General features: G+C 50.7%; 1 protein-coding gene across 2 annotated transcripts; it reads left to right on the top strand.

The window, feature by feature from the left end:
• The first annotated feature begins 4 nt into the window (after positions 1 to 4).
• UNC93A (unc-93 homolog A) lies at positions 5 to 24,465 on the top strand. Of its 2 annotated transcripts, XM_002817583.5 has the most exons (8): positions 5 to 266; positions 3,210 to 3,391; positions 4,406 to 4,635; positions 6,319 to 6,444; positions 12,261 to 12,475; positions 14,275 to 14,410; positions 16,126 to 16,257; positions 23,646 to 24,465. In XM_002817583.5, exons 1-8 carry the CDS (start codon positions 180 to 182, stop codon positions 23,909 to 23,911), a joined length of 1,374 nt encoding a protein of 457 aa, XP_002817629.4. In that variant the 5' UTR covers positions 5 to 179; the 3' UTR covers positions 23,912 to 24,465. The 2 variants fall into 2 exon arrangements, with proteins under 2 accessions (XP_002817629.4, XP_002817631.4); XM_002817585.4 differs by lacking the exon at positions 6,319 to 6,444.
• Positions 24,466 to 24,703: the final 238 nt, after the last annotated feature.

Consider the following 24,703-nt stretch of genomic DNA (forward strand, 5'->3'; position numbering starts at 1 on the left):
GTTCATTAACAAGTGACAGGCTTAGTGACTAACACACCTCTAACATTTCACCTCTAGCTCAGATGAAAGAGAGAATGGGACTTCTTGGTACTGACTGTTTTTCCCGTGCCTCAATTGGTTTCTTTTAGGGAGTTACAAATTTACGTGTCCACTGATGATTGATCTTTTCATCCAGCACAATGGACAGAAGTCTAAGGAACGTCCTTGTGGTTTCCTTTGGGTTCCTGCTTCTCTTTACAGCCTATGGAGGTCTGCAGAGCCTGCAGGTATGTGTGTCCGGTCGTCAAATTACCTGAACTTCTTGGCCTCCAAGAATCCCTGTGGTCACAGACAATAATGAATTGGAAATTTGAAAAATCTAATTCACCTGGTGTTTCTTTTTCACTCTGCACCAAATCCTCTAAAACAAACAGTGGTTCTCAGATGCAGTCCTACAGTGAGCAGTTCCCACTCACGTCTCAACAGGTTTGCACAACAGCGAGGTGCGCGCTGCTCTTGGACAAGGACAGCAGGGGTCTTGGGATCATGATTTGTTGAGACATTCTTTGCCTTTGGGTGGTTAAAAGGAGACACAGGAAAAGTCATTGTGAATTCTATGATTGATTGGATGCCCTTGGCTTTGTGGTTAGGGGCAGCCATGTGAATTTATCAAATGTCACTAGACCTTACAGATTCCAAGCCTACTCTAAGCTAAACTGTGAACTTTGACAACATGGTCTCTCTATACTTTGAACTCTTTATGGCATGCTCTCCTCCATAGGTCCGTGAGCCCACGAAAAAGCCAAACGGCATTCTCTGAAAGGCTGCAGCATTCATCCTGTGCACCTAGAGATAGAACTGACACATTTTCCCAAGCTGGTTACATTTCAAGTCTGACCTTTACCTGGATTCCAGTCTGAATTCCACAGAATTCCAAGGGCTGGTCAGGAAGTAGGGCTAATGTTACTCCCCCGGGTTATTCATTGCCACAGTGTTGTACCTGTGGCCTGGGGTGGTCACATAAAACATTTCAGAGCTTCTGATGACAAATTAGTGTGGTCTTACATGGTTTGTCAATGAAGAATAAGAATTGGGCACCTACGGTGTGCATAGTATGGAACCAGAAAAGCACACCCAGGAACTCAGAATCTGAGGTTTCTCCTCTCACTGTTGTTGTACAAACACTTGGGACTCCTGGGTTGCCAAAGAAGCTGGAATTCAGTCCTGAATTCTCAAGTAATGTTTCCTTTTGCTGAACTCCTGTCTGGTTCTATTTCTGATCAGGGTTGCAGAGGATAAAATGGCAGCCAACAGTGACTCTCAAAGTCAAGTGGAAGGGAACACAGTCTCTTTTCTTGCCGCAATGGTTCATTACTTTTGGAGTCCTTGCTTTGCCCAGAACTTTGTGTTGTTGTCACAGGATGCTGGTGTGAGTGAAATGCCTGCTGGGTTGAGGTGAGTGCATGTTGAATGTGGTTGGTGTGCACTTTCTGGAAGGAGGGAGTCTCAAGGATGTGGACTGGTCAGTAGCCCTTTCTCTTTAGAAAGCTCACCTGCCTGCAGAAGGAGACCCTGCTGTCCTCCTAGCACAGCAGCTCCCCTGGGGTCAGCATTCCTAGGAACTGACAGCTCCCCTGGGGTCAGCATTTCTAGGAACCAGTTCTGGTGGATCTGCTGTGGCTCAGCCACTGTCTGAAAATTGGCCGCTGGACTTGGAAGCCAGAGGAAGGGGGCTGGAGGGGCCTGGGAGCTGCCAGGGGTCCCTCCTCTCAGGCTGTGATGGCAGGACCCAAGGCTGTGGGCAAATGTGGGCAGACTGCCCTTTGCCTCTGCGGCCCCAGTTAGGGGGTGCCTCGTTGGGGAATCACTCATGGTGGCATCTGGATGAGCTCCACGGCTGTGAGCAGCTGCCTGGGGAGTAGATTGCCCCACGCCCCGCCAGCACTTCCCACTCCTCCTGGGCTGGTGGAAGTGGGAGCTGCTGTCTCATGATGTCAGCCCTTCCTTCTCAAAAGACTGGAGATGCAGGGGAGCCAGACCTCCCTGTCTGCAGGGTCCCAGGTCTGTGGAAGGGATCCCCCCCACCCCACTCCAGCTCCACCCTGGTTCCCGGCCCCACCCGGGGCTATTGTCGGCAGCTGACCTTGAGCATGCGGACGTGCTTTAACCCTCTAACTGGGACAGCTGTCGCTCCTAGTCAGGACTGGCGTGAGCAACACAGAGTGTTCAGATAGAAGTGACTCAGGAATGGCTTTGCCCCAGCATGCCGAGGGGCCGAGCCCACCTCTCTCCATGAACCCCAAGGCTTCTATGGGGTTGGCTTTGCTCTCAGGCCCCAACAAAGCACAAGCATCCCCAGGCTCCCTCCTCAGAGCTCAGCAGACCCAGTGAGAAGATAGGGCCTCATTCCAGAGAGTTCTCCTGAGTCCTCGCCCTGGTCTGGACTAGGTCCCCTCATCCAAGGACCAAGGACGCTCTTTTGTGGCACCTCCCCTGTAGATGCCACCTCCTTTCACCCTTTTTGCTGCAGGCATCCAAGTTCTCATTCAGCTCTCAACTTGGAGGTCACCTCCTTTTCCCCACGCTGCCCTGGAGCCGAGGTCTGGCTGGGGCACCCAGCACCCTCGTGGCGGCGTGTGCCTGCCCGGGTCGTCTCCACCAGTGGTGGCGGCCTGCAGGTTCCAGGACACGAGGGCCACATCCCTGGTCCATTCTCGAACCTTAGACAGTGACAGGTACTCAGAGGCGGGTGATGGATATTTGGTGAAGGAAGAAATCATTCATGCGCACTCACCTGCTTCATATCCTTGGGGCCTCCCCATGGGCTGAAGGACCCCTTACATTCCCTGGGAGCATGCAAGCCCCTCACAGATGAGTTCTGGCAGAGTCTCCAGCCCCATCCTGCCACACTGTCCCATTCTCAGCTGAGATTCAGGCAGGCGTCCACAGAGGCGTGAGCGGCTCTCGCAGCCATCCAGCCCCAGCACAAGCACTCACAGGGGTGCTGGGCCTTCACTCCCTGATGTGTAGACACACTAACTGCTTTATTCCGAATTCACCCGCACTTTCCTCCCACCAGCTTCAGAGGAGGCTCCCAGGGCAGCAAGCCTGTGGCTGGCAGTTCGTGGGAGCTGTGGCGGCCTCCAGCCTGGGGGACACTGAGGACCTGCTGGTGCCTCATCCCACTGTGTCCATCCTGTGATTTGACAGGGCTGGCTTTGTTCCCACAGAGCAGCCTGTACAGTGAGGAGGGCCTGGGTGTAACAGCGCTCAGCACCCTCTACGGAGGCATGCTCCTGTCCTCCATGTTCCTCCCACCGCTCCTCATCGAGAGGCTGGGCTGCAAGGGGACCATCATCCTCTCCATGTGTGGCTACGTGGCCTTCTCCGTGGGCAACTTCTTCGCCAGCTGGTACGCAGCCCCCACCCCCTGCCCACCCCACCCTGGCTGTTCCCCACACTAGGGACGTTCACTCTGCACATGACTTGCATTTGCACCTGATTACTGTTCACTGCAGGCATTTTAAAATGAGCTCTGCTGCCCCTGCACCCCCACCTCGCTTTGGTGACAGACGGTGCTGGGCTTCCTTCCTGTTTTCCACCAAGGCTCCTCTGTGCCCCCCACTGCTTCCGTCTCCTCCTCCCGATCCCTGATGCTGGCCTCTCCCTGGGATCCGTCCTGGTCCTCAGCTCCCCTGGCTGGGCGAGGGTTGCAGTAACACAGGGGACTCTAACTCCAATGCAGAGGGTGAGTCTCGTGGGCACCTAGGCAGATGTCACCAATGGACCAAAAGCTGCACCTCGCCCACCATTAGGAGGTGTGTGGCCAGGGCAGGTCACAGGGATGGGAGGCCACCCTGCTCCCTGGTGAGATGGACCACAGAGACCGAGCTCTGAGGGCTTTGGGCTGCACCCCAGGCCCCGGAAACATGGAGCATCTCTTCCAGGAGATGCTTCCAGGAGATGCTTCCAGCCATGGAGCATCTCTTCCAGGGATGCCGGTTGTGCCAGGACATGCTGATGATGATGGCTGCATGTCCTTCTTCTGGTAGCTGCAGAGTCTCACATAGCAGGCCACCGCCGAGGCCCGAGCCGGTCACTAGGTCTTTTTAACCGGGGCTGTCCCTCGGCCTTCCTCATGCTCCTCATCTCGTTGTTTGTGGTCGCATCCAATACAAGGAGCCTCACTGGCCTTCAATTTCACTTTTGCAAATCAGTCTAAGCTGGGAAATGCACTGATTTTGCTCATTTTTCTGAGTCTAATGGTGAATTCATCCATCCAACCAGCAACACTCATCACCATGCTTGCAATGGGCCAGGCGGTGTTTCCTTCTCCCAGATTGACTAAAGAACTGAAGGGACATGGGTGCGATGGGCTTGCATCTCCTGTTACAGGCGGTGCTATGGGTCTGCCTTTTCCTCACAGGTACACTTTGATCCCCACCTCCATACTGCTGGGGCTCGGGGCTGCCCCGCTGTGGTCTGCGCAGTGCACATACCTCACGATCATGGGAAACACACATGCAGAGAAGGCGGGAAAGCGCGGCAAAGACACGGTGAACCAGTATTTCGGCATCTTCTTCCTCATATTCCAGTCATCTGGTATATGGGGCAACTTGATCTCATCGCTGGTATTTGGCCAGACTCCCAGCCAAGGTAAAATGAAAAGGACAAGCAATTGTCTCCAAGTGGAGCAGGGGTTTCAGTGATGGGGGAGAGGGTTCCTGATTTCAGTTGCACACCTGCCTTGATTCTGTAACTTGAGCAGGTGAGTCAGGCCCCACAGGTGAGAGTCTCAACCTGCCTGTGCTTCAGAGTCGCCTGTTACCTGCTCTCTTCTGGACAGTCGGGTGGGACTGAAGAAGATCTGTGTCTTCCACAGGTGCCTCCGCAGGGGCAGGGGAGCCCTTGGGAGAGGGCGCCATGGGAAACTAAGGGCCACACCAGTAGAATTTGGGTTCATGGAGTCACAACTGCACAACTGTCCTTTTTAGACTAAGGATGGGGTTGCCTGATTTCTTTTCCCTGTGACTTGATACAATGACCAGATTTTCAAATGTTTCATGACAGGCCCCTCATCCTATGACGGACGTGGACATTGGATGGGCTGATGCCCTGGCTCCTCTGTCTCTACCCGACCTTGCCCTGGTATAAATATAAAGTGCATATCTCATTTGTGCCCATGCCCTTAGTGCCCATGTTGAGGCTTTAAGCACAGGGCAGAGGACATACATCTTTTTCATGCTTACAGTAAACCTTTCCCAACGGGGTAAAAACCAACCCAGCCCTCCTGACTAGTATCACGACTATTTCTATCACTTCATCAAGGTTCTCCATCTTGCTATCCCATAAAAATCCCACCCTTGGGAAACTCTGTAGCCAAAACCCTTCTCCCTTTTTCTCATGCGATGTCATGCCTGCTAAGTGCATTTGAATAAGGGAAGCCGTGAAGTTGATGCATAGCAATTTTTACTCATTATTGTTGTTGGTGTCAGCAACAAGGAAACAGAAACTGGGGTTATAGCTCAGTCCGCATATCACGGCCAGTGAAGTGGAGGAACAGGCTTTTCTTTTGAAGACGGTTCTGCAGGTGAGTTAGTTCTCCAAGTCAGCACAGGACACAGAATCTGGGGCTGGAGGGATTTGGAGGGCATCGTGTGCTTCTCCACCTTCTTGTACCTTCTCTTATCAGCTGCACATCTCACCTGCCTAGAAGATTTTGTGAAGCTGTCTGTTACATAATTTGTGTTATTAAAATAATAAAAACACTGAATATTCTTTCTCCCACAACATCTTTCTCCTTTCTCCAGAAATTCTGACAGGAGTTCTGACTGAGAGTCATTGCTAATTCAAATTGTATTTTTCTAAGAGATCACAGAACTAACATTAGTTTTCAAAAACAGAAAAGTTATGAAATCACCTGCCTGAAGTCATGGAGTTGGTAACAGATGAATCTGAAAGAGAATCCAGCATTCCTGGCACCCAATCTCATGTACTTTTTTTCTTTTCGACTAATTTTGAAAACTTGAAAAATTTTAATTATGTCAGAAAAGTAGTATAACAAGTAACCATCACTTTTCCAAATTCATTCTTCTCTGAATCTTTGTGGAACACGAATAGGATTTTCCACCTCCCAAAGTGTCTTAAATCGAGTCTAGATACATGTGCCTAGACTCGATCTAAATCTATTTTGAGACACTGGGTCTTTCCACGTGACCTGTAGTGATGCCTCCCCCCAGGTGTCCAACATCCTTTCCACTGTCACTTTCATTTCTCAAGAACCTACATCTTGTCACATTTGCGGTCATCTCATATCTCCTGTCTGCTCTGACCTCACAGAGACCCTTCCAGAAGAGCAGCTCATGTCCTGTGGGGCCAGTGACTGCCTGATGGCCACCGCAACCACCAACAGCACCCAGAAGCCCTCCCAGCAGCTGGTCTACACCCTCCTGGGCATCTACACCGGTACGAACTCCATCGGCCCAGGGCAGGGTCCCCAGCAAAGCAGAGCCAAGCCTCCTTCCTGGGCTGACAAAGACCGTCTCCCCCAATGTAAAAGTAATCTCTCTTCTTCTGAAACATCGTCGCAAAATGTATTGGTCTGGATTACATGCAGGCGGTGTTCTTATGAATCAAATGCAGTACACCCATGCTGTCTAACAGAGGATCCTGGGGTGATGAGATTGTTATACATCTCCAGAGCCCAACACAGCAGCCATTAAGCACTGTGGTTGTTTACATCTTAACTGATTGAAGTTTCAGTTCCTAAGTCTCCCAGCCACACTGCAAGTGCTCAGCAGTACAGGGGGCTGGCGGCTACCATTACAGACAGCTTCGTGGCCGGCTAGGGCACTGGGATTGACTGTTTGTGTTTCAGCTGTGGCCAAGGGGCCCTGAACATCTATAATTGCTATAAACCACCTTTTTTTTTTTCTGAGAAATGTGCTGAGTACCTTCTGTGGAAAGGCTAGAGGGGCGAGTGCTCCCAAGTGCTGGCTGCACCTTAGCTGGAGACATTGCAAGCTCATGATGAAACGGCTGCCCAAAGGAAGTTAATTGTCATGACAAGGCTTATTCTTAGAAGTTCATTTTAATAGAGAATGTTATGTAATAGTTTCATATGTGACTTTAGTGTTATAGTCAAAGTTTTATTACAACTTTGAAGGGGATACATTTAGAGAGTTTTTAAAACCATTTTGTAAAGAATTTAAATATATTCTTTTTTGGCTGGGTGCGGTGGCTCATGCCTGTAATCTCAGCACTTTGGAAGGCTGAGGCGGGCAGATAACTTCAGGTCAGGAGTTCGAGACCAGCCTGGCCAACATGGTGAAACCCCATTTGCACTAAAAATACAAAAATTAGCTGAGCGAGCCTGGTGGCATGTGCCTGTTATCCCAGCTACTCAGGAGGCTGAGGCAGGAGAATCGCTTGAACCCGGGAGGTGGAGGTTGCAGTGAGCCGAGATCGTGCTGCTGCACTCTAGCCTGGGCGACAGAGCAAGACTCCATCTCAAAAAAAAAAAAAAAAAAAATATATATATATATATACACACACACACACACATATTTATACATGCATGTACTATATATATACATACATATTTCTATATGTATATATATATTCTTTGTCATTCTTGGATCTGGGGATTCACAAAGGCCTTGGAATGGGTCCTTCTTAAAGATCAAAGGCCTGGCACATGTGAGCTCTGGGGGCACCAGGTCCCACACTCTGCTGGGGTCAGAGGTGAGGAGGGTTCGTGGGCACTGCAGAGCTTTTCCTCATGCTGAGATGATGTGCAGCACCAACCTCAGGTCCCCTCAGGCCACTTCCACATCAGAGGCTCTGAGTGAGCACTTGTAAAGCTATCGCTGGAAGTTGACAAAGCGTACTGAGCACGTGCTAGGCCATGCTAGGCCTTCTTGGTCCAGACATTCAGATGACTAGAAGCTCGCCTTTAGTAAGCTGAGAGCCTAGTGAAGGAGGCAGACACACACCCAACTAACCGAGACCCAGTCCGACAGTGTTCTGAGCATAGTTCCCAGCTGACTTGCAGCTGCATCTGGAGCACGGAGTTTCAGGAAAGCCTCCAAGGGCGGGTGGTCCCTAAGCCGAGTCTGGACAATGAGCAAGATTTGGCCAGGCAGGGAAGTGATGCTGAGGTCCCCGGAGGCGAGATGTCCAGGAAGAGCCCGCAGGGCTGGGGGCAAGGTGGAGGGGCAGAGATGGGGCACAGGACTAGCTGTGGCCCTTGATGTTGTGCCAAAGGGTCTGGATGAGTGCAGACTTGCCTCCTTGACAGACCCCATGCCAGCATGACTTAGAGGTGCAGAGGGACAGCGGGCAGAGACCCACTGAGGACAGAGTGCTAAGCCCAGAGGAGGGAGAAGGGAGGGGGAGGCAGAGGGGGAGGGGCTGAGAGAGAGGCCAGCAGGGTCCGTGTGGGTTGGACATGGTGTCGGGAAGAGAAGACAGCCCTGGGGCTGAGAGGAAGATGAGCTCAGGCCGGGAACACCTGGCTTGAGGACACAGTGGGACTCTTGCGTAGTGTCCAATGGGCAGTCTGACGCCGTGCAGGGCTCAGGCCAGAGGCCAATACAAGTGTGGACGTGGAGGCATCTTCTGAGGTGGTGACTGGAATCATGACAGGGATGAGGCTGTTGGGAGAAAAAGCAGAGAGAATTGTTACAGAGAACAGCCGGACCCCTGGTTCAGCAACACTGAGGGCCAGGCAGACAACTGGAGCCTTGGAAGGAGACAGAAAACTAAACCAGGGTCTTGGAGGACACCAGGGTTGCAGAATCAGCTGGGGAGGGGGTTTGAGAGTGTTGAGTGTGGCAGGGCCCCCAGGAGGCTCAGGGAGGAGGCTGGACCAGGCTCTTAGCCAGTGAGAGGCTGTTGATGCCCATCAGGAGAGCAACCTGGGGAGGGTGGTCGTGTGCAAGGCCCAGATTGAGGGTTTTAGAAGTGAGTGGAAGGTGTGGACAGGGAGTCAGGAGGAGCCACGGTTTGCTCTGGTCTGCAAGTCTCTGCTGACTTGGAATTGTGGTCATGTTTTCCCAGCAGGCCCCAAGGTTCCCATCAACATGGTCCCGGGGACCAGCCAGGCCTGTGCTTCCCCCACACTTCCCCTCACCACCTCCTCTACATAACTAGGAGGCTGGGGGACTCGGGGACATTGAGCTGAGTCAAGACCCTCAAGTCTCCTTCCAGCTTTACCAATTCCAGTCAGGCAGCCACCAACAAAGACTTCTGTCTATAAAAGAACAGAATTTTGGAGTGGGGGCTGACAGCAAATATTCCTACATGTAAATATCTTTCTGTGGATCATATGGTCCTTTTTGCAATTGCTCAACATTGTCTTTGTAATGGGAAAAAGCCATAGACAACATGTAAGCAAATGAGCATGCCTGCATGCCAATAAAACTTTATTTTCAAAAGCAGGCAGTGGGCAGGCTTTGGCCCGCAGACCATAGTTTGCTGGCCCCTGCTCTAGAGGAACAGCATAGGCTTCTCTGTGGCTTCCAGGCCCTTCATTGCCAGCTGTCCTCCGCAGGTGGCTGTTGTCTGCGGCACCTCCCCTGCAGGGTTACCCCCCAGTGTGCTCTCTGGCCACAGCCCCGTCTCGGTTCACGGAATCCCGCAGCCTAAGGGAGTCCAAGTCTAGAAGTTACGTATAGCAGAAATCACACAGGTAAATGAAGAAGTGGTCTTACTATTGTGATCGTAACAGTCCTGCAGGATCCTGTGTGTCCTTTTCTACAAAGCAAGGCCATGTCACCATAAAGAAAAACATAGGAAGAGAGAAAAATGGACCTAAAAGAACAAGAACACCCTGTCCCTGGGTAACTCTCCTGGGTTTCTGAGCATTGCGCTCATAGTCAAGTTTCTTGCCATTCTTGTTAGAATTTAGGACACAGCTGTGCGGCATCCCCCAGTTCATGCCCCACAGAAGGCTCTGAGTCACATGACACCCGGACACACATAATTCTGAACAAAGGGGTGTGGCTTCTGTGTTCATAACCTGCCTCTCCCCTTCCCATGAGGCTTTCGGGGAGATTGTAGGTTGTGTCCTATTGGGCTGCTTGACACTGAAGTCCTGGCCCACAAGACAAGATTGTGGAGAAGGTGCTGCCTTCAGTGAGTGGAGGAAAAATGTGCCTTTTCCACATGGTCTACACACAGTCAGCTCAGGGGGTCGGCTTGGAAGGGGGCCCGGATAATTGCAAATACCCTACGGCCTCCTGTGCAGGTGTGACAACCTGCCAGACCGCATGGTGGCCAGGACAACACAGAGGAAAATCAAGGGTGACCGAGAAACACCTGTGGCAGCAGGAGTCCCGCTTTCATACAAAGTTTTACAAACTTCATGAGAATCTTGAGTTATCATGAAATAGGAAGGGGAATATGTTTAGCCAAGATGGAAAGTAGCCAGAAAACGGAAAGTAAAGCTTAGAAATAAATCTGCATTTCTGGGCAGAACCGCATTAACAATGGCGCTTTCTGAGACAGGTGCTAGGATTCTGCTGTTTCTGCACACAGCTGGAAGAGAGCTGGCTTTGCAAACCTCCCAGTTTCAGGAACGCTCAGCTGCCGGGGCACAGTGCTGCAGCAAGCCCACTGCATGGGTCAACGACGACCCTGACGCTGAGAGAGACAGAGAAAGCACTAGATAAGGTTGGTCAGACACAGTAAGACAGGATAACTCCCGTCGTCTTTAGAGGAGCAGGGGTCTAAGCTCTCGGAGGTAGAAATGAACCGTTCTGAAAGATTCTGGCCCGGAGAGAAGGGAAGGATCGCTGCCACTCTTGAGTGATCTGTGGTGCCCCAAACACTGCGTGTCATTACCACTGCCAGGTGGGAGAGAAACAGTGGAGAGGTAACGGTATCACAGAAGGCACTTAGAATCATTAGGGGACGAAAGGGCTTCTATGTAAAGTGAGAAACGTCTAAATAAACATCAGTTCTCCATCGACAGAAATTAAGGTGGATCAAATAATAAAGTGGTGGACAGATGGAGATTTAGTCATATTTTGGAATTATGAGAAAGTACAGGATGTTTCCTCAGGGATGAAATGAATAGTTAAAATATTTTTTGCATAGATAACCCATTTATATAGTTCAAAAGACAAATCCAGGAGTCCCCCTTGTCCCCATCTCATTTTGTGTGGCTTCAGTGACCTGAGGCCAGCTGCAGTCTGAGAACCTTAAGTGGAAAATTCCAGAAATAAATAATTCATAAGGTTTAAGTTGCAGTTTTTCTGAGTAGCGTGATGGACTCTCTTGCCGTCCTGCCCACCCCACCCAGGCAGTGACCCTTCCCTCTGTCCGGCGTGTCTGCACCATAGATGCTCCCCAGGCCATAGTCTCTCAGTAGCCGCCTCTGTTGTCAGAGTGAAAATCTGTGGCACATGTAGAGTCTGACATCACCCATGGTTTCAGGCATCCGCTGGGGGCTTGGAATGAACCCCTTTAGGTGGGCAACCACTGCACTGTAAAAGGGCATGCGGCGGGGAGTCTCCCTCTCACTGCCGTCCTCAGACCCAGTTCTGCACCCATAGAAAGTCCATGTCTGCTTTATTTCCTAGACATATTTAATGCACGTATAAACAAGCACATCTTTATGTCCTTTCTTACTAAATTCAATTGGTAGCGCACTCTACACAAAGTTCTGCATCTTGGTTGTTTTTTCTGTTTTTACCGTTTATGGTGGGGGATTTTCCCATCCGTATATAAAGAGCTTCTTTTTAATTTTCTTCAAATGCACAACATTCCGTTGTAGTTGGGATACCCCTTAATATCTTTAACCAGTTCCTATTGGAGGACTTTTACACAAAATTGTTTATTTGAAATAAACAAAAGTGTAGCAAATGGTACCTTGTGGGAATCATTATCCTAAAAAAAAAAAAATCAATAAAAAGCTGGCTGCTGTTAGAAATTGCTTTGGGGATTAGAATGAGAAGCAGAGTCAATGGTTAAGGACACTCAGAACTTCTGGGGTCACTCCGGAATTTTTTGTATTTTATGCCGGTGAGGACAATACTGACCTATTGTGGCAGGTTTCATGTGAAAGCCGGTAAGTCGTGAGCTAATCAGAGAATCAGCACAATCAAGTGCGACTAGACACCTGAGATCCTTAAGCATGCCATATCTAATGTCACCTGAAATCTGGATCTGAATTAGCCCTCCCTCTCGAGAGGAGGATGAGTGACTGAAACAAATCCTTGCCAGGCACCCTGCCTCTGGGCCCCCGTGAAAGCAAAGCCTTTGCTATGTCCTTTCAGGGAGTGGTGTCCTGGCTGTCCTGATGATAGCCGCGTTCCTCGAACCCATACGAGATGTTCAGCGGGAAAGTGAAGGAGAGAAGAAATCACCGCCTTTCTGGTCCACTTTACTGTCGACTTTCAAGCTATATAGAGATAAACGTCTGTGCCTCTTAATTCTGCTGCCACTGTACAGTGGATTGGAGCAAGGATTCCTCTCCAGCGAATACACAAGGGTATGAACGAAAGTGAGGGCTGGTGGCTCAGGCCATGTGTGGCATCACTGCCTCACCTGTGTCTGTACCTACAGGACCGCAGGGTGTCTCAGGCCACCTGCCCAGGGCTGGGGCTGGAGGGAGCGGGGTCCTGTGCTCCCAGTGCTACCATAGCTGAGTTTATGATTCAAGGTCTCAACCTCCAAGTAACTTCCAACTCACAGGAGCTTCTACTTCTTGTCTCAAGGGAGAACTTCTTGTTTGATCCATGTCTTCCTGGGGAAAGAACCAGAGCAAGTGGATGAGCAGCTGCCGCTGACTCACCCCGCAGACACTCATTGGTGTTATCCTTGCCTGGACCTCACCCTGCACTCTTACTTCAGAGTTTACATATAGGAAAAGCATTAAGTCCATGAATACCACTGAAATTCCTTATCCCTCTAGTTTTTTTTTTCTTTCTTTCTTTTTTTCTTTTTTTGAGATGGAGTAACACTCTTGTTGCCCAGGCTGGAGTGCAATGGCGCCATCTCGGCTCACCACAACCTCTGCCTCCCAGGTTCAAGCGATTCTCCTGCCTCAGCCTCCCAAGTAGCTGGGATTACAGGCATGTGCCACCACGCCCGGGTAATTTTGTATTTTTAGTAGAGACAGGGTTTCTCCATGTTGGTCAGGCTGGTCTCGAACTCCCAACCTCAGGTGATCTGCTCGCCTCGGCCTCCCAAAGTGTTGGGATTACAGGCATGAGCCACTGTGCCTGGCACCTCTAGTTTTCAAATCATGCTTCACAATCTAAAAATCGATGTGGCTCTCCAAGCTTCTGCTCCATCCACTCCTGCCACCTTCTCCCCTCAAGGTGAGAGAGGCGGTGCCCCACCTCAGGGTGTGTAAAGAAAGAAGCCTCTCTTGGAGGCTGTTGAGAGCTGGGGGCCAGAGCTGGACCAGCATGGGCCTGTGCCTGGCAGAGGCTCTCCTTCCAGAGGAACCTTCCCTGCTCCGTCCCCACCCCAGATCCCTCCCAGGCAAGGCTGCTAACTTAGCAAGATAAAAAGCACCTCCGCAGGTAGAATTTGAATTTCAGATAAACCACAAATGTCTCTCCAGGAGTATGCCCAGGCAATAGTGGGTGTCCTCAACTTTATCTGGCAATGCTACTTTTAGGACAGCCTTGATGGGGAATCTTAGGGGCATAAAAGAGTAGAAACAGGATAACAGAAAGGTCCACTTGGCGTTTTGGGGATAGCCCCTCCTGCTCCTCCACTGGACTTGTCCTTGTCACCCCTGATGTGGCTGTGGCCGGTCTTCTCGTCTCAGTCCCTGTTCTGCGTGACTGCCCTCAAGGCCGCCCATAATGGGAGTGTGGTGCGGTGGGTGTGAGAGCACATGTGCAGCCGGCTGCTGGGCTGCTCTGAGGCCCCGGAAGAGGTGGCAGGGCAACCGCTTCGTTTTCTTTTTTTTCTTTTTTTTTTTTTTTTTAACTCTCTTTAGACCTAACAGGCAATGATTGGCCCCAGCAAGGGCAGGGTGTATTGGCTTCCGTATAAAATAGTGCACATTTCACAGCAAATAGCAAGAAATATATGAGAAAGAATTTTGTCTAGAGTTGTCCAAAGTGCCTCCTTTTAGTTGTTCCCCAGACAGGATTTTCTTACAAACACCAGCTTTTCTCCTGCACGGGATCCACAGAGCCTAGAGGAAGGTGTAGGTGACACTGGCCTGCTGGCCATCTCAGAGCAGATGTTCTAAGCACCCGACTGCAGCTTCAGCTTGAGCGCAGGAGACCTGGGAACGTCCATGACGTGGTTCTGCACCCCTCTCCCCAGTCCTATGTCACCTGCACCCTGGGCATCCAGTTCATCGGCTACGTGATGATCTGCTTCTCGGCCACCGACGCGCTGTGCTCCGTGTTGTATGGAAAGGTCTCGCAGTACACGGGCAGGGCTGTGCTCTACGTGCTGGGTAGGTAGCAGCGTGGGTCCCAACCCAGCCATCATAACGATTTGCAGTAGCGAAAGCGTGCAGCTCATAGTCAGGACAGGCTGGAAAAGTGCCCCTGAAACTGCTTTGAAATCAGTAACACCCTGTAAGATGCATTCATTCTTTCAGTCCTTTCTTCACCCCCTCAACAAGCAGGAATCAGATCTCTCCCCAAGCTGGCTCTGGGCAGGCACTGTGCTCGGCATGAGGCCACACAGCAAGTGCCTGCTCTGAATGGGCGCTCGGTGTGGTGACCAGGCCAGGGTGGGGCAGGGCAGGGTCTCTGCAGGTGCAAATGAGGGACACGAAGCCAGTGGTGAGGCCATGGGGGTCACGGAAGGCCACGCTGGGGTTGGGGCAGCTCTGTTCCACATCTATTCACACAGTGGATAAGGACAAGACTTCTAAGGCCACAGACTCCTTCCTAAACACACAGCACCTTCCATTTTTCTTGGGAAGGGAAGGAAAAAGATGAGTCAGAGATCATGTGAACAATGAGGAATGCGGGCACTAAGAAAAACAGCGCCTGGCGTGTCAATGCCCCAGGCAGGGCTGGGTGTGGGGGCGCAGCCAGAGGAAGGGCACACGGTGAGCATCCGCCAGGGCCATGGAGCCTGGAGGCTCTGCCTGGGGTTTCCTATCCATCTTCACAGCCACGCTGTGAAGCAGACAGCGTCCCCTTACAAATAGGAGATCATGGAGCGCAGAAGTGGAGGGACTTGCCCAAGGTGGCGCAGCCCTGGGGCATGCGGTGTGGACCTGCCTTTCCGCTGCCAGAGACCCTGCTCTTCCTCTGTGGCATCTTGAGCATCAATGGGCAGCCTCATTACTGCATCCTAGAGAAGCCACAGCCTGTGGAAATTGAGGTCCCAAATCTGTGACCTGCTGGGATGAGTCACAAGGTGGGGCCCACAGATGCCACCTGCCTGGGAGGTCTGTGGCCTCCTCCCTTTTGTCCCCATGCCCCCACTTGGAAGGCTCAGATGAAACCATGGGCACACTTTGTCCTATTCCCTGGCTACTCAGAAAGGGGCTGGGATACTTCAACTTATACCTAATGAGAAGGCCCTTCTCTTTCTGACTTTAAACCCTCTTAGCTTAGGGGCAATCTCAGGCCCAGACAGGGTGACCTTCCTTCCCAACGTGATGCCGGACCACACCCAAGGCTCTCCAGGCTGAGGCTGCGGGTCACACACCAGGCGTGTGGTGCAGTGCATTGATTTAGAGCTGGCAGCATGCATACACATCAGCTCACAAATTAAATGTCAAGGTTCCAACTAAAAGACGACTTCCAGAGCATTAAGGGAACATTGAGCATGAAGCAAACATTGAGACAGTCCCAGAGCACAGTTGAGACGGTTGAGATGGTTGAGACAGTTCCAGAGGACGGTTGAGACGGTGGAGATAGTTGAGACAGTTCCAGAGGACAGTTCCAGAGGACGGTTGAGACGGTGGAGATGGTTGAGACAGTTCCAGAGGACAGTTCCAGAGGATGGTTGAGACGGTGGAGATGGTTGAGACAGTTCCAGAGGACAGTTCCAGAGGACGGTTGAGACGGTGGAGATGGTTGAGACGGTTCCAGAGGACAGTTCCAGAGGACGGTCGAGACGGTTGCTCCAGCGCTGACCCACCTCCAGGCCCCTCCAGGCCATGCTGATGGCCCTCATTGCCCGGCGGTTTCCCCTCTGCACCCCCAGGTGCGGTGACCCACGTGTCCTGCGTGATCGCCCTCCTGCTGTGGAGACCTCGTGCTGACCAGCTGGCAGTGTTCTTCGTATTCTCTGGCCTGTGGGGCATGGCAGATGCCGTCTGGCAGACACAAAACAACGGTGAGTCCCCAGCCCAGGCCCCTTCCTCTGAGGCAGCAGGGGGCGGTCCCCGGCCAAGGCAACTGTGAGAGCTCATTAGATGCCAATGGGCCAGAGCCAAGAGAGGTGAGTTGAGAGAGATGGGAGATCCAAGAGGGCTTTGATGTCGCCTCTGAGTCTGACGTATTTTCTCTGAGCATTTATTCAGATTCATGATGCAAAAGTAGAAAACCACCCAAGGTTCCTTCTGGGCACCACTCCCTCGGGATGATGTGGTTTTGCTTAAGTCAAATCGCCCGTTCAAGCCTGGGTGCGAGACTCTCTACCCCAGGACAGCAGTCTCTTCATGACTGAAAACTTTTATTCAGAAGTGCTTGTGAGCAGAGGCATACTCCCGTGTACCTGGGCCTGGGGTGTAAACACGCAGGGCCTTCCAAGGAGCCCACGGGAAGATGGGAGGTGGCAGTGTGAGCCACAAGCCACACACATCACAGGTCACTAGGGTCAGTGTCTGTGGAGGGGGCTCTGGGGCTTCCTGGGCAGTGGTGGGTTTTCTGGGAGCAGCAGGCGGGGGCCCTGTGGATGTGGGGGAGCAGGAGAGGCCAGGGTGCGCTTCATTCTAGAGGCCACATCTGCATCACGTGTGGGCTGACCACTGTTCAGGAGGCCACATCTGCATCATGTCTGGGCTGACCACTGTTCAGGAGGCCACATCTGCATCACGTCTGGGCTGACCACTGTCCAGGTGGGGTGGGGTGCACGAGGAACCAGGGCAGGAGGTGGCAGGCGGCTCCAAGGCCTTGCTGGGGCTGGTGTCCCCGAGAAGGCAGCTTGGGAGGAGTGCAGAGGGGTGGGGTGGAGTGGCAAGTCGGGTCCCCATGTTTGGGGCCGGCATGCGGAGGAGGGTCAGATGCACCTAGGGTCACTGGAAGCAGCAGAAAGCGCTGACACCCAGGAGTGACCGGGAGCTACGTGGAGCCTGCCCCATGTCACAACAATCAGTTCCAAAAGGCAGGTGACAAGGTCCAAGGTGCGGCCCTGCGGGGAGCCAGGAGGGCTGGTTGTCGGATGGAATGTGACATCCCGTGATGATGGCAGGAGCCAAATGCCAAAGTCCTCACAGGATAGGGTGGTCTGGCCAGGAGGTAAGGCAGGGCAGTGAGGGCATGGGTGGGAGATGAGCAAGAGCCAAGGAGCCAAGGAAGAGCCAGGGAGGAAGGGCCCCAGGCTCAGGCAGCCGCACCAGAAAGGCCTGAAGGCAGGCAAGCTGGGAGGGGACATGGCCGTTGCACCTGTAATCCCAGCTACTCGGGAGGCTGAGGCAGGAGAATCACTTGAACTCCGGAGACAGAGGTCGTAGTGAGCCAAGATTGCACCACTGCACTCATGCCAGGCTCTGCTGAGCTCCGAGGTGCTTGGTGCTGGCTGGCCGTGTTTTCCACAAGGAGATGTGTGAGAGGGTTTTGGAGGAAGGTCATTAGGGAGAGAAGGAAGCTGGGGCAGTGTGTGTGGCCACTGGCTGGAGGGTGTGCATTCTGGGTGGTGTTGAAAATGACACAGATGAGGGCTTAGGGTAGGAACCTTGAGTTTCCCCAAAACCCCATCTAAGGCCTTGAGGGGTGTCAGAGGCCCAAAGAGGCAAGACTGTGTGTCTAAGAGATGCTGATGAGGCGAGATGAAGGGTCCTCTCGGAGGTGAGCATGGCTCACATGAGACCCTCTTCCCTTCAGGAGAGACTTCACCATTCTGGCTTTATCTGGCAAACACTTGGGGCTTAGAAAATGGAAAAAGCAAACCCACAAACGAAGTACAGGCCAATGTTTCTGAGATAAGAGACCTGGCTGCTGTCCCTGCACTGAGGATAAAGAGCACATGTGACCTCATAGATCGCGGACGGAACACTCCAGCCACGTCCTTTCTTGCCTTCTTCGTGGGTTGCCTATCATAGGACAGCTGAAAATCACCTTTGAACAAACCCACACTGTTGGATTTCAGGAGCCGTGTTTCACAGTCCTTTCTGCTGCCCCAGTAATGCAGATGGACCTAGTGAAGCTCTTCACCAAAATGCGTGTGTACTTGGCCCAGCGCCACGCTCTGGCTTGTCGGGATCAAGGCCTGGAGGCTGGAAGGGGTAGACTGGACCCGAGGCCAGGCCAGGGCATTGCTTAACAGAACAAATACTGATTTAATGGAGGGGAGACAAACAGCAACTCACTTTGGTGTTTTTGGCAGTGCAGAATTATAAGCTAGTGGCATGTCACGTCGCTGTAGGACTCTTAGCTACGTTACCAATAAGCGTCACACAGCATTTGTTTAAACTGTCCCCTGGATATGTGGCAGAGCCGGTGTTTTACTGAGCTCCCCATATGCACATCCCGTTACCAGAAGTGCACAGTGACTTATCTGAACTTACATGAATTTTAAAATGTATTTACACATTAAATGAAAAGGAGAACACTAGGACAAATATCCCCACAATATTCCATACGATAATTCTCTAAATGCTCCCAATGAATGTGATCATTCATATTTGGTTTTTGTTCTTCCTGGGCTATGTGAATAGTGGACTTAACTCTCCTTTTCCTCATATGGACACATGGTACTCTCAGGGAAAGTCTTGTTGAATAGTGCAAACAAAGTTACCTAAGGTCAAACAAAGAGTATGAATGTCCAAGTCGGGTGAATGACTGGAATAAAGACTCCCTTTAATAAGGGATGCTAATTTAAATTGAAATTACTTCTGTCTTTCTGTACAGGAAAAAGTAACTTTTTTCATAAATAAACCAAATTGGCTCGGCATGATGGCTCACGCCTGTAATCCCAGCACTTTGGGAGGCTGAACCAGGCAGATCACTTAAGCTCAGGAGTTCGAGACCAGCCTGGCCAACATGGTAAAACCTCATCTCTACTAAAAATACAAAAATTAGCCAGGTGTGGTGGCACATGCCTGTAGTCTCAGCTACGAGGGAGGCTGAAGCTGGAGGATAACTTGAACCCGGGAGGCAGAGGTTGCAGTGAGCTGAGATCATGTCATTGCACTGCAGCCTGGGTGACAGAGCAAGACTCTGTCTCAGAGAAAAAATGTTGAGGAAAATATTTTCACATACTTGAGAAGCTCCTGTGGACTTTCTACTCGCAATCGTCGCGCGTGAGTGGCATTTTAGTACCGCGTTCCTGCACTCCTGGCGGGCTGGCTCTCCACGCAGCACAGCACGCACACAAGGTCTCTGTTCTCTATTTTTTGAAAAAACTGGAAATTTTATGTAGCTTTGGCTACATCTCAAGAACAGCTCTCTCTCATTTTTGTTTTTCTAAGTAGCAAGCTAGATTTCTAATCCTATTCTCCCCAAATGTGTGCTTTCCTTTAAGAACATATGTGGGCCACGTATGTTCTTAATTAACGAACTGAATAAAACCCAATGCACTTTGTCCTCACCTTTCAGTCATCACTGCTCAATTTAAAGACTTGGTCCTTACAGTCTCCCACTTAGAAGCAGGTCAGAGGACTTCACCATTTGAGCCCCTCCTTCCTGGGCCAGAACTGAGGATCCCCGGCTCACTGTCCCACTGGGTTCCAGCCATCCCCCGGCCTCTGCAAGGGGAGATCTGTGCCAGGCACTCCTCTCTGCTTATTCCCTCGGACAGCTAATGAAAGATGGGTGCGGTTGCCATGGCAACCCTTCTCCGCCAATGCAGTGCCGTGAAGATACAGAATGTCTAGTCTAAAAATACTCTTTTGCTCTGTTGGCTGTTTTCAGGATGATAAACTCAGAAAATCTCACTTCTTCAATGCCCTATTCACTTAACCTGTCTTCTCTGACTAAACAAGATCGCCGGACTTCTCATCCACATCCCAGTGTTTGAGGACGGGAGCAACATCCTGGTCTCTTTAACCCTGGGCCACCTGGGAAGAGAAGGCAGACAGGCCAGGCTGAGAGCAATGCTCTGTCTTTTTAAATACAGCTTTTATTTTGAAATAGTTTTAGATTTACGGAAAAGTTGCAAATGTAGTATAGAGAGTCCCCTTGAAAGGTACCAACCTATAGACCCAACGCATTTACCCCGTAGGCCCTGTGCCAGCTTCCCCAAATGCTGAGCATCTCACAGAGCCACGGCACATTCCTACAGCTAGGAAGTAACGCTGCCGTGTGACAGTCAGTGGGGGGACAGCCTTTATTTGGGTTCCTCCAGGTTTCCCACGAGGGTTCTTTTTTCTGTGCCAGGATCCTGTCCTGGATTCCCTGTTGGACTCAGTCATCGTATCTTCTGGCTGCTCTGTGACAGCTTTTCATTTTGCTTGTTTTTCATGACCTGGACCCTTTTGAAGAGCACTGTAGTTTGTAGGCTGTTCCTTAATTTTGGCCTGTTTGCTGTTTTCTCATGATTAGGCTGGGGCTGTGGGTTTGCGGAGGACAGCTCCCTGGTGAGGCGCTTTCTTGTCCTGTAGTATGGGGGATACAGGAGAGGGACAGGCCTCCTCACCAGCGATGTTAACCTTGATCCCGTGGGCACCGTGGTGCCGGCCACATCTCTCCACTGCAAACCCACCGCCTTCCCTTTCCACACGCGGTTCTGCGGGAGCCAGTGCCCAGGAAGCCAGCAGTCAAGAAGAGGGCAGCTAATCTCCACCCTGAGGAATGTCTATGTGTACACTGTAATTCTTCCATAAAAATACCTGTCCCTTCTCCCCGATGTATTTATTACTCAATCATTGACCTGCATCAGCATGGGCTCGTATATTTACTTTACACTTTGGGTCACCATCCAACGCCACATTATTTCTTTATTAAGATGGTAAGACACGGGGCTTATTCTAGCCCCCACTGCGTAGCTGTCACTCTTTTCTCTGGCAGCCAGAAGCCTGGTTCCCACTAGGTATGACCGCTTCCTTATGTGTTCAATCTTCTACACGTGTACAGCCATTTCAGAATTGTTGAAATACCATTTTCAGTCTACTTTCCTTTTTAAAAAATGTCTTTCCCCACTATGTCATTAGCTGTGGGTAGTTCCATGCAATTCAAAACAATAAATGCATTGCTTTCTTTATGTTTGGATTAAAATAGGAACCAAATCTTGAGTAATTCCCTGAAAAGCCTGACTTTAGTTATGACTGGCATTGGTCTCTCCTCCCCTAGACTGGGCTGATGTCATTCACACATGTGGCTTCCCCTTTCCCGAGTGGGACCAACGGTTTCCCCTGATTCTTCCTCCATGTTTCTTAAAGGCAGTTCCAGCGGCATCGTCTGGGTCCTAGGCGTCTCCCTCTGTGGGTGTGGACCCTGCTTCTGTGGGTAGAGCTGGGTTAGGAGACAGGCAGGAGTGAGGGTGTCACCTCTGTCTGGGGCCACACCTGTCTTCTTTGGCCTCCTCCATTCTGTGTTGTGGCCAGGGGACAGCCCACTTTCCAGCCACCTTCTGGGTCCCCAAGTCCTCCATGCTGGGGAACCTACTGTCTCCCAAACACATCTAGGTGATTTTGAATACAAGTATGTGAGCTAGAAGACAGTCTAGCTCTTTCTCTCTTTGTTGTCGATCTCCTCGCTAGGTCCAGATTTTGGAACCAGAGTCAGAGAATGTCAAGTTCTTCATGTGACATGTGAGGCATTGAGGGCCCGGAAAGTTTATGTTTATGGAAAAACTCAGAGGGCTGAGGAGAACATGGCTACTTATGAAGAAGCTGAATTGGCCTTGAACCAACCAGAACTTGATGAAGGGAGATGGTGGGGGGGCTGGGGGAGCGGAGTGAGTCCCTTTCTTGGAGGACAGCGATTTCTAATCATGGCTGCACAATATAAATTTCATCTTGAAATTCTTGAATGACGGCAACCCATATTCCCAAAAAGTTAGCTTAAAATTAGAGTTGCCTGTATTACTAGAATATTTATAATCTGGGTCCATTGGCTCTGGTTTTCCGACCTGCCCAGGGTGTAGCCGGGAGCTTTTAGCCACAGAACATGGCAGGATCTACCACTTATAGCCATGGTGTCTCAACTTGGATTTTCTTCCCTAGAACCTTGGTTTTGGATCCCATGCTAACAGTCACCCTCAAAAAACAGACAAGAGGTGTTTAGAATAGTCTCAGAAGCCAACTAAATCGAAATTTGGTTATTCAGTTCTCTTTGGTCATTACTTTTATTAAGGTGGACAATGGGCAGACTGTGGGACAAGAAGGGCACCTTGTCCTGAGGGTTCCAAAGAGCTTCTTGTTTCCCAAACATTCATAAGCTGTTGACAGTGTGAATCTTAGGGCTCTAGGCAGGGTACTCCCCTGCTGTAAGCGCATCTGTGTTGGTCTTCAGCAGTAGAGGGAACATTCATGATGTGAGTTGTTTTGTATAAAACTAATTAACACATTTTGTGCTGGGCCTCCCTGCACACGACATCGTCTCCAGCACTAAGGGAGAGGTGGGCAGAGCAAATCTTTGGGAAGACGGTTCTCTCCGCACTCAGGGTGTGTCTCACGCTGAACCAGGTGCCATGGAGTTTACAAAATTAAACGCCATCCTCCCTGCTTCAAGGACCCCATGGCTGGCAGTCTGGAATCCTCCTGGGGAACCACATGCTTCTGCTCCTGGTTTCAGGCCCTGCTGCCTGCAGTTAAGGTGGCCGCACACGCTGCCTCACTGGGGCTCAGCCTGCCTCTGTCCCTGCTCCTGTCCCTGCCCCCCGGCCTGCCTACTTTGCCTCAGGCTGTGGAGGGTTTTCCTGGGTCTCTGTGGCCAGCAGCCTGGATGGAGCCCCAAAAGGGGCCCTGTGTTTAAATCACAAGCAGGAAAATCCTGCCGCTCCAAAATCCCTAAGCTAAAGGGAAAAGTCAAGCTGGGATCTGCTTAGCACCAACCTGCCTCCCATTCTATTCAAAGTCACCCCTCTGCTCACTGAGAGAAATGCAGATCTGATTGTCTCCTTTGAAGAGGCTAATCAGAAACTCAAAAGAATGCCACCATTTGTCTCTTATCTACCTGTGACCTGGAAGCCCCCTCCCTGCTTCCAGTCTTCCTACCTTTTGCTTGGAGTTGTCTTGCCTTTCTGGACAAAACCAATGCTCATCTTAACCAAACCAATGCTCACCTTACGTATGTTAATTGATGTCTCATGTCTCCCTAGAGTGTATAAAACTACACTGTGTTCTGACCACCTTGGGCACAACTCTTCAAGACCTCCTGAGGCTGTGTCACGGGCACCGGTCCTCAACCTGGGCAAAATAAACATTCTAAATTAACTGAGACCTGCCTCAGGTTTTCGGGGTTCATGCTATCATCTGGCATGTAAAATCATTCTGTTGTGAAAAAAGAAAAATGTCCTGATTTTGTTGAGAAAATGGGGCAGTGGAAAAGCTGTGCTCTTTTCATGAACAGGGTCACTGTGGAACCCATGGCAGAGCTCTCACTCCACTCTCTCCTCCGCAGCTCTCTATGGCGTTCTGTTTGAGAAGAGCAAGGAAGCTGCCTTCGCCAATTACCGCCTGTGGGAGGCCCTGGGCTTCGTCACTGCCTTCGGGTACAGCACATTTTTGTGCGTGCGCTTCAAGCTCTACATTCTGCTGGGGGTCCTGAGCCTGACCATGGCGGCGTATGGGCTTGCGGAGTGCATAGAGTCCCAGAACCCGATGAGACCCCACGCTCCAGGACAGGCGAACCAGGCAGAGGATGAAGAAATACAAACAAAAATGTGAGAACAGCGAGGTCCGAGGAGGATGAACTAGAAAGCACCAGCCAGAGTTTTCTTAGAAGATGCCTCAGGACATAGAGCGGCTCCTCATCACCACCTCAGCACAATTTGGCCATTGTGAAGACATCATATTATTTCACTCTTTATGTATTTTTTCTATTCTAACAGACTATTAGTCCACCATCTTATCAACAGAGATCAAGTGTATACATGAAGGTATCTGTTAATTTAATTTTAGATACAAAGGAAAAAAGTACAATCAGCCAATTAGAAATTGCCTGAAATCATAGACTCACCCTAGTTTTATTGCTGTAGTTGTTTTTAAGAATTGGAAGACTGCTTAAAACAATGTAGTTGAACCCCATAATTTTACAAATGGGTGAACTTTTAAACTTCTAACTCTACTTGGATTAAAACCTCATACATTTTACAAAGGGGTCCTGACAAGTCAGTTGACTCAATTTCACAGAGTCAGGGGGTGACAAAGCCAGACTGGGGCTGAGGATTCCTGAAACGTGTAGGGTCTGCGTTTCTAAATAAAGACAGTTATTTAACGGACTCATCTCCTGCCCAAGTACTGTTGTGCTAAATACTCACATGGACACACACACACGCTTCATCACATCAGTGCTTCAGTGTGCTGTGGCCTTCGCAGACCTTTGAGAGCATTTCAGATGGAGATGCTACACGTGTTTGTTAACATGGAAAATGGTGCCGGGCATGGGTTGGGTGATATTTGCCCATCTCAGTCACCGTCTGGTCCCTTGGCACCTCGTCTCCTCTCTCCCTTGTTCTT

Source organism: Pongo abelii, chromosome 5 (assembly GCF_028885655.2).
Source record: "Pongo abelii isolate AG06213 chromosome 5, NHGRI_mPonAbe1-v2.0_pri, whole genome shotgun sequence".
Taxonomy (NCBI): Eukaryota; Metazoa; Chordata; class Mammalia; order Primates; family Hominidae; genus Pongo; species Pongo abelii.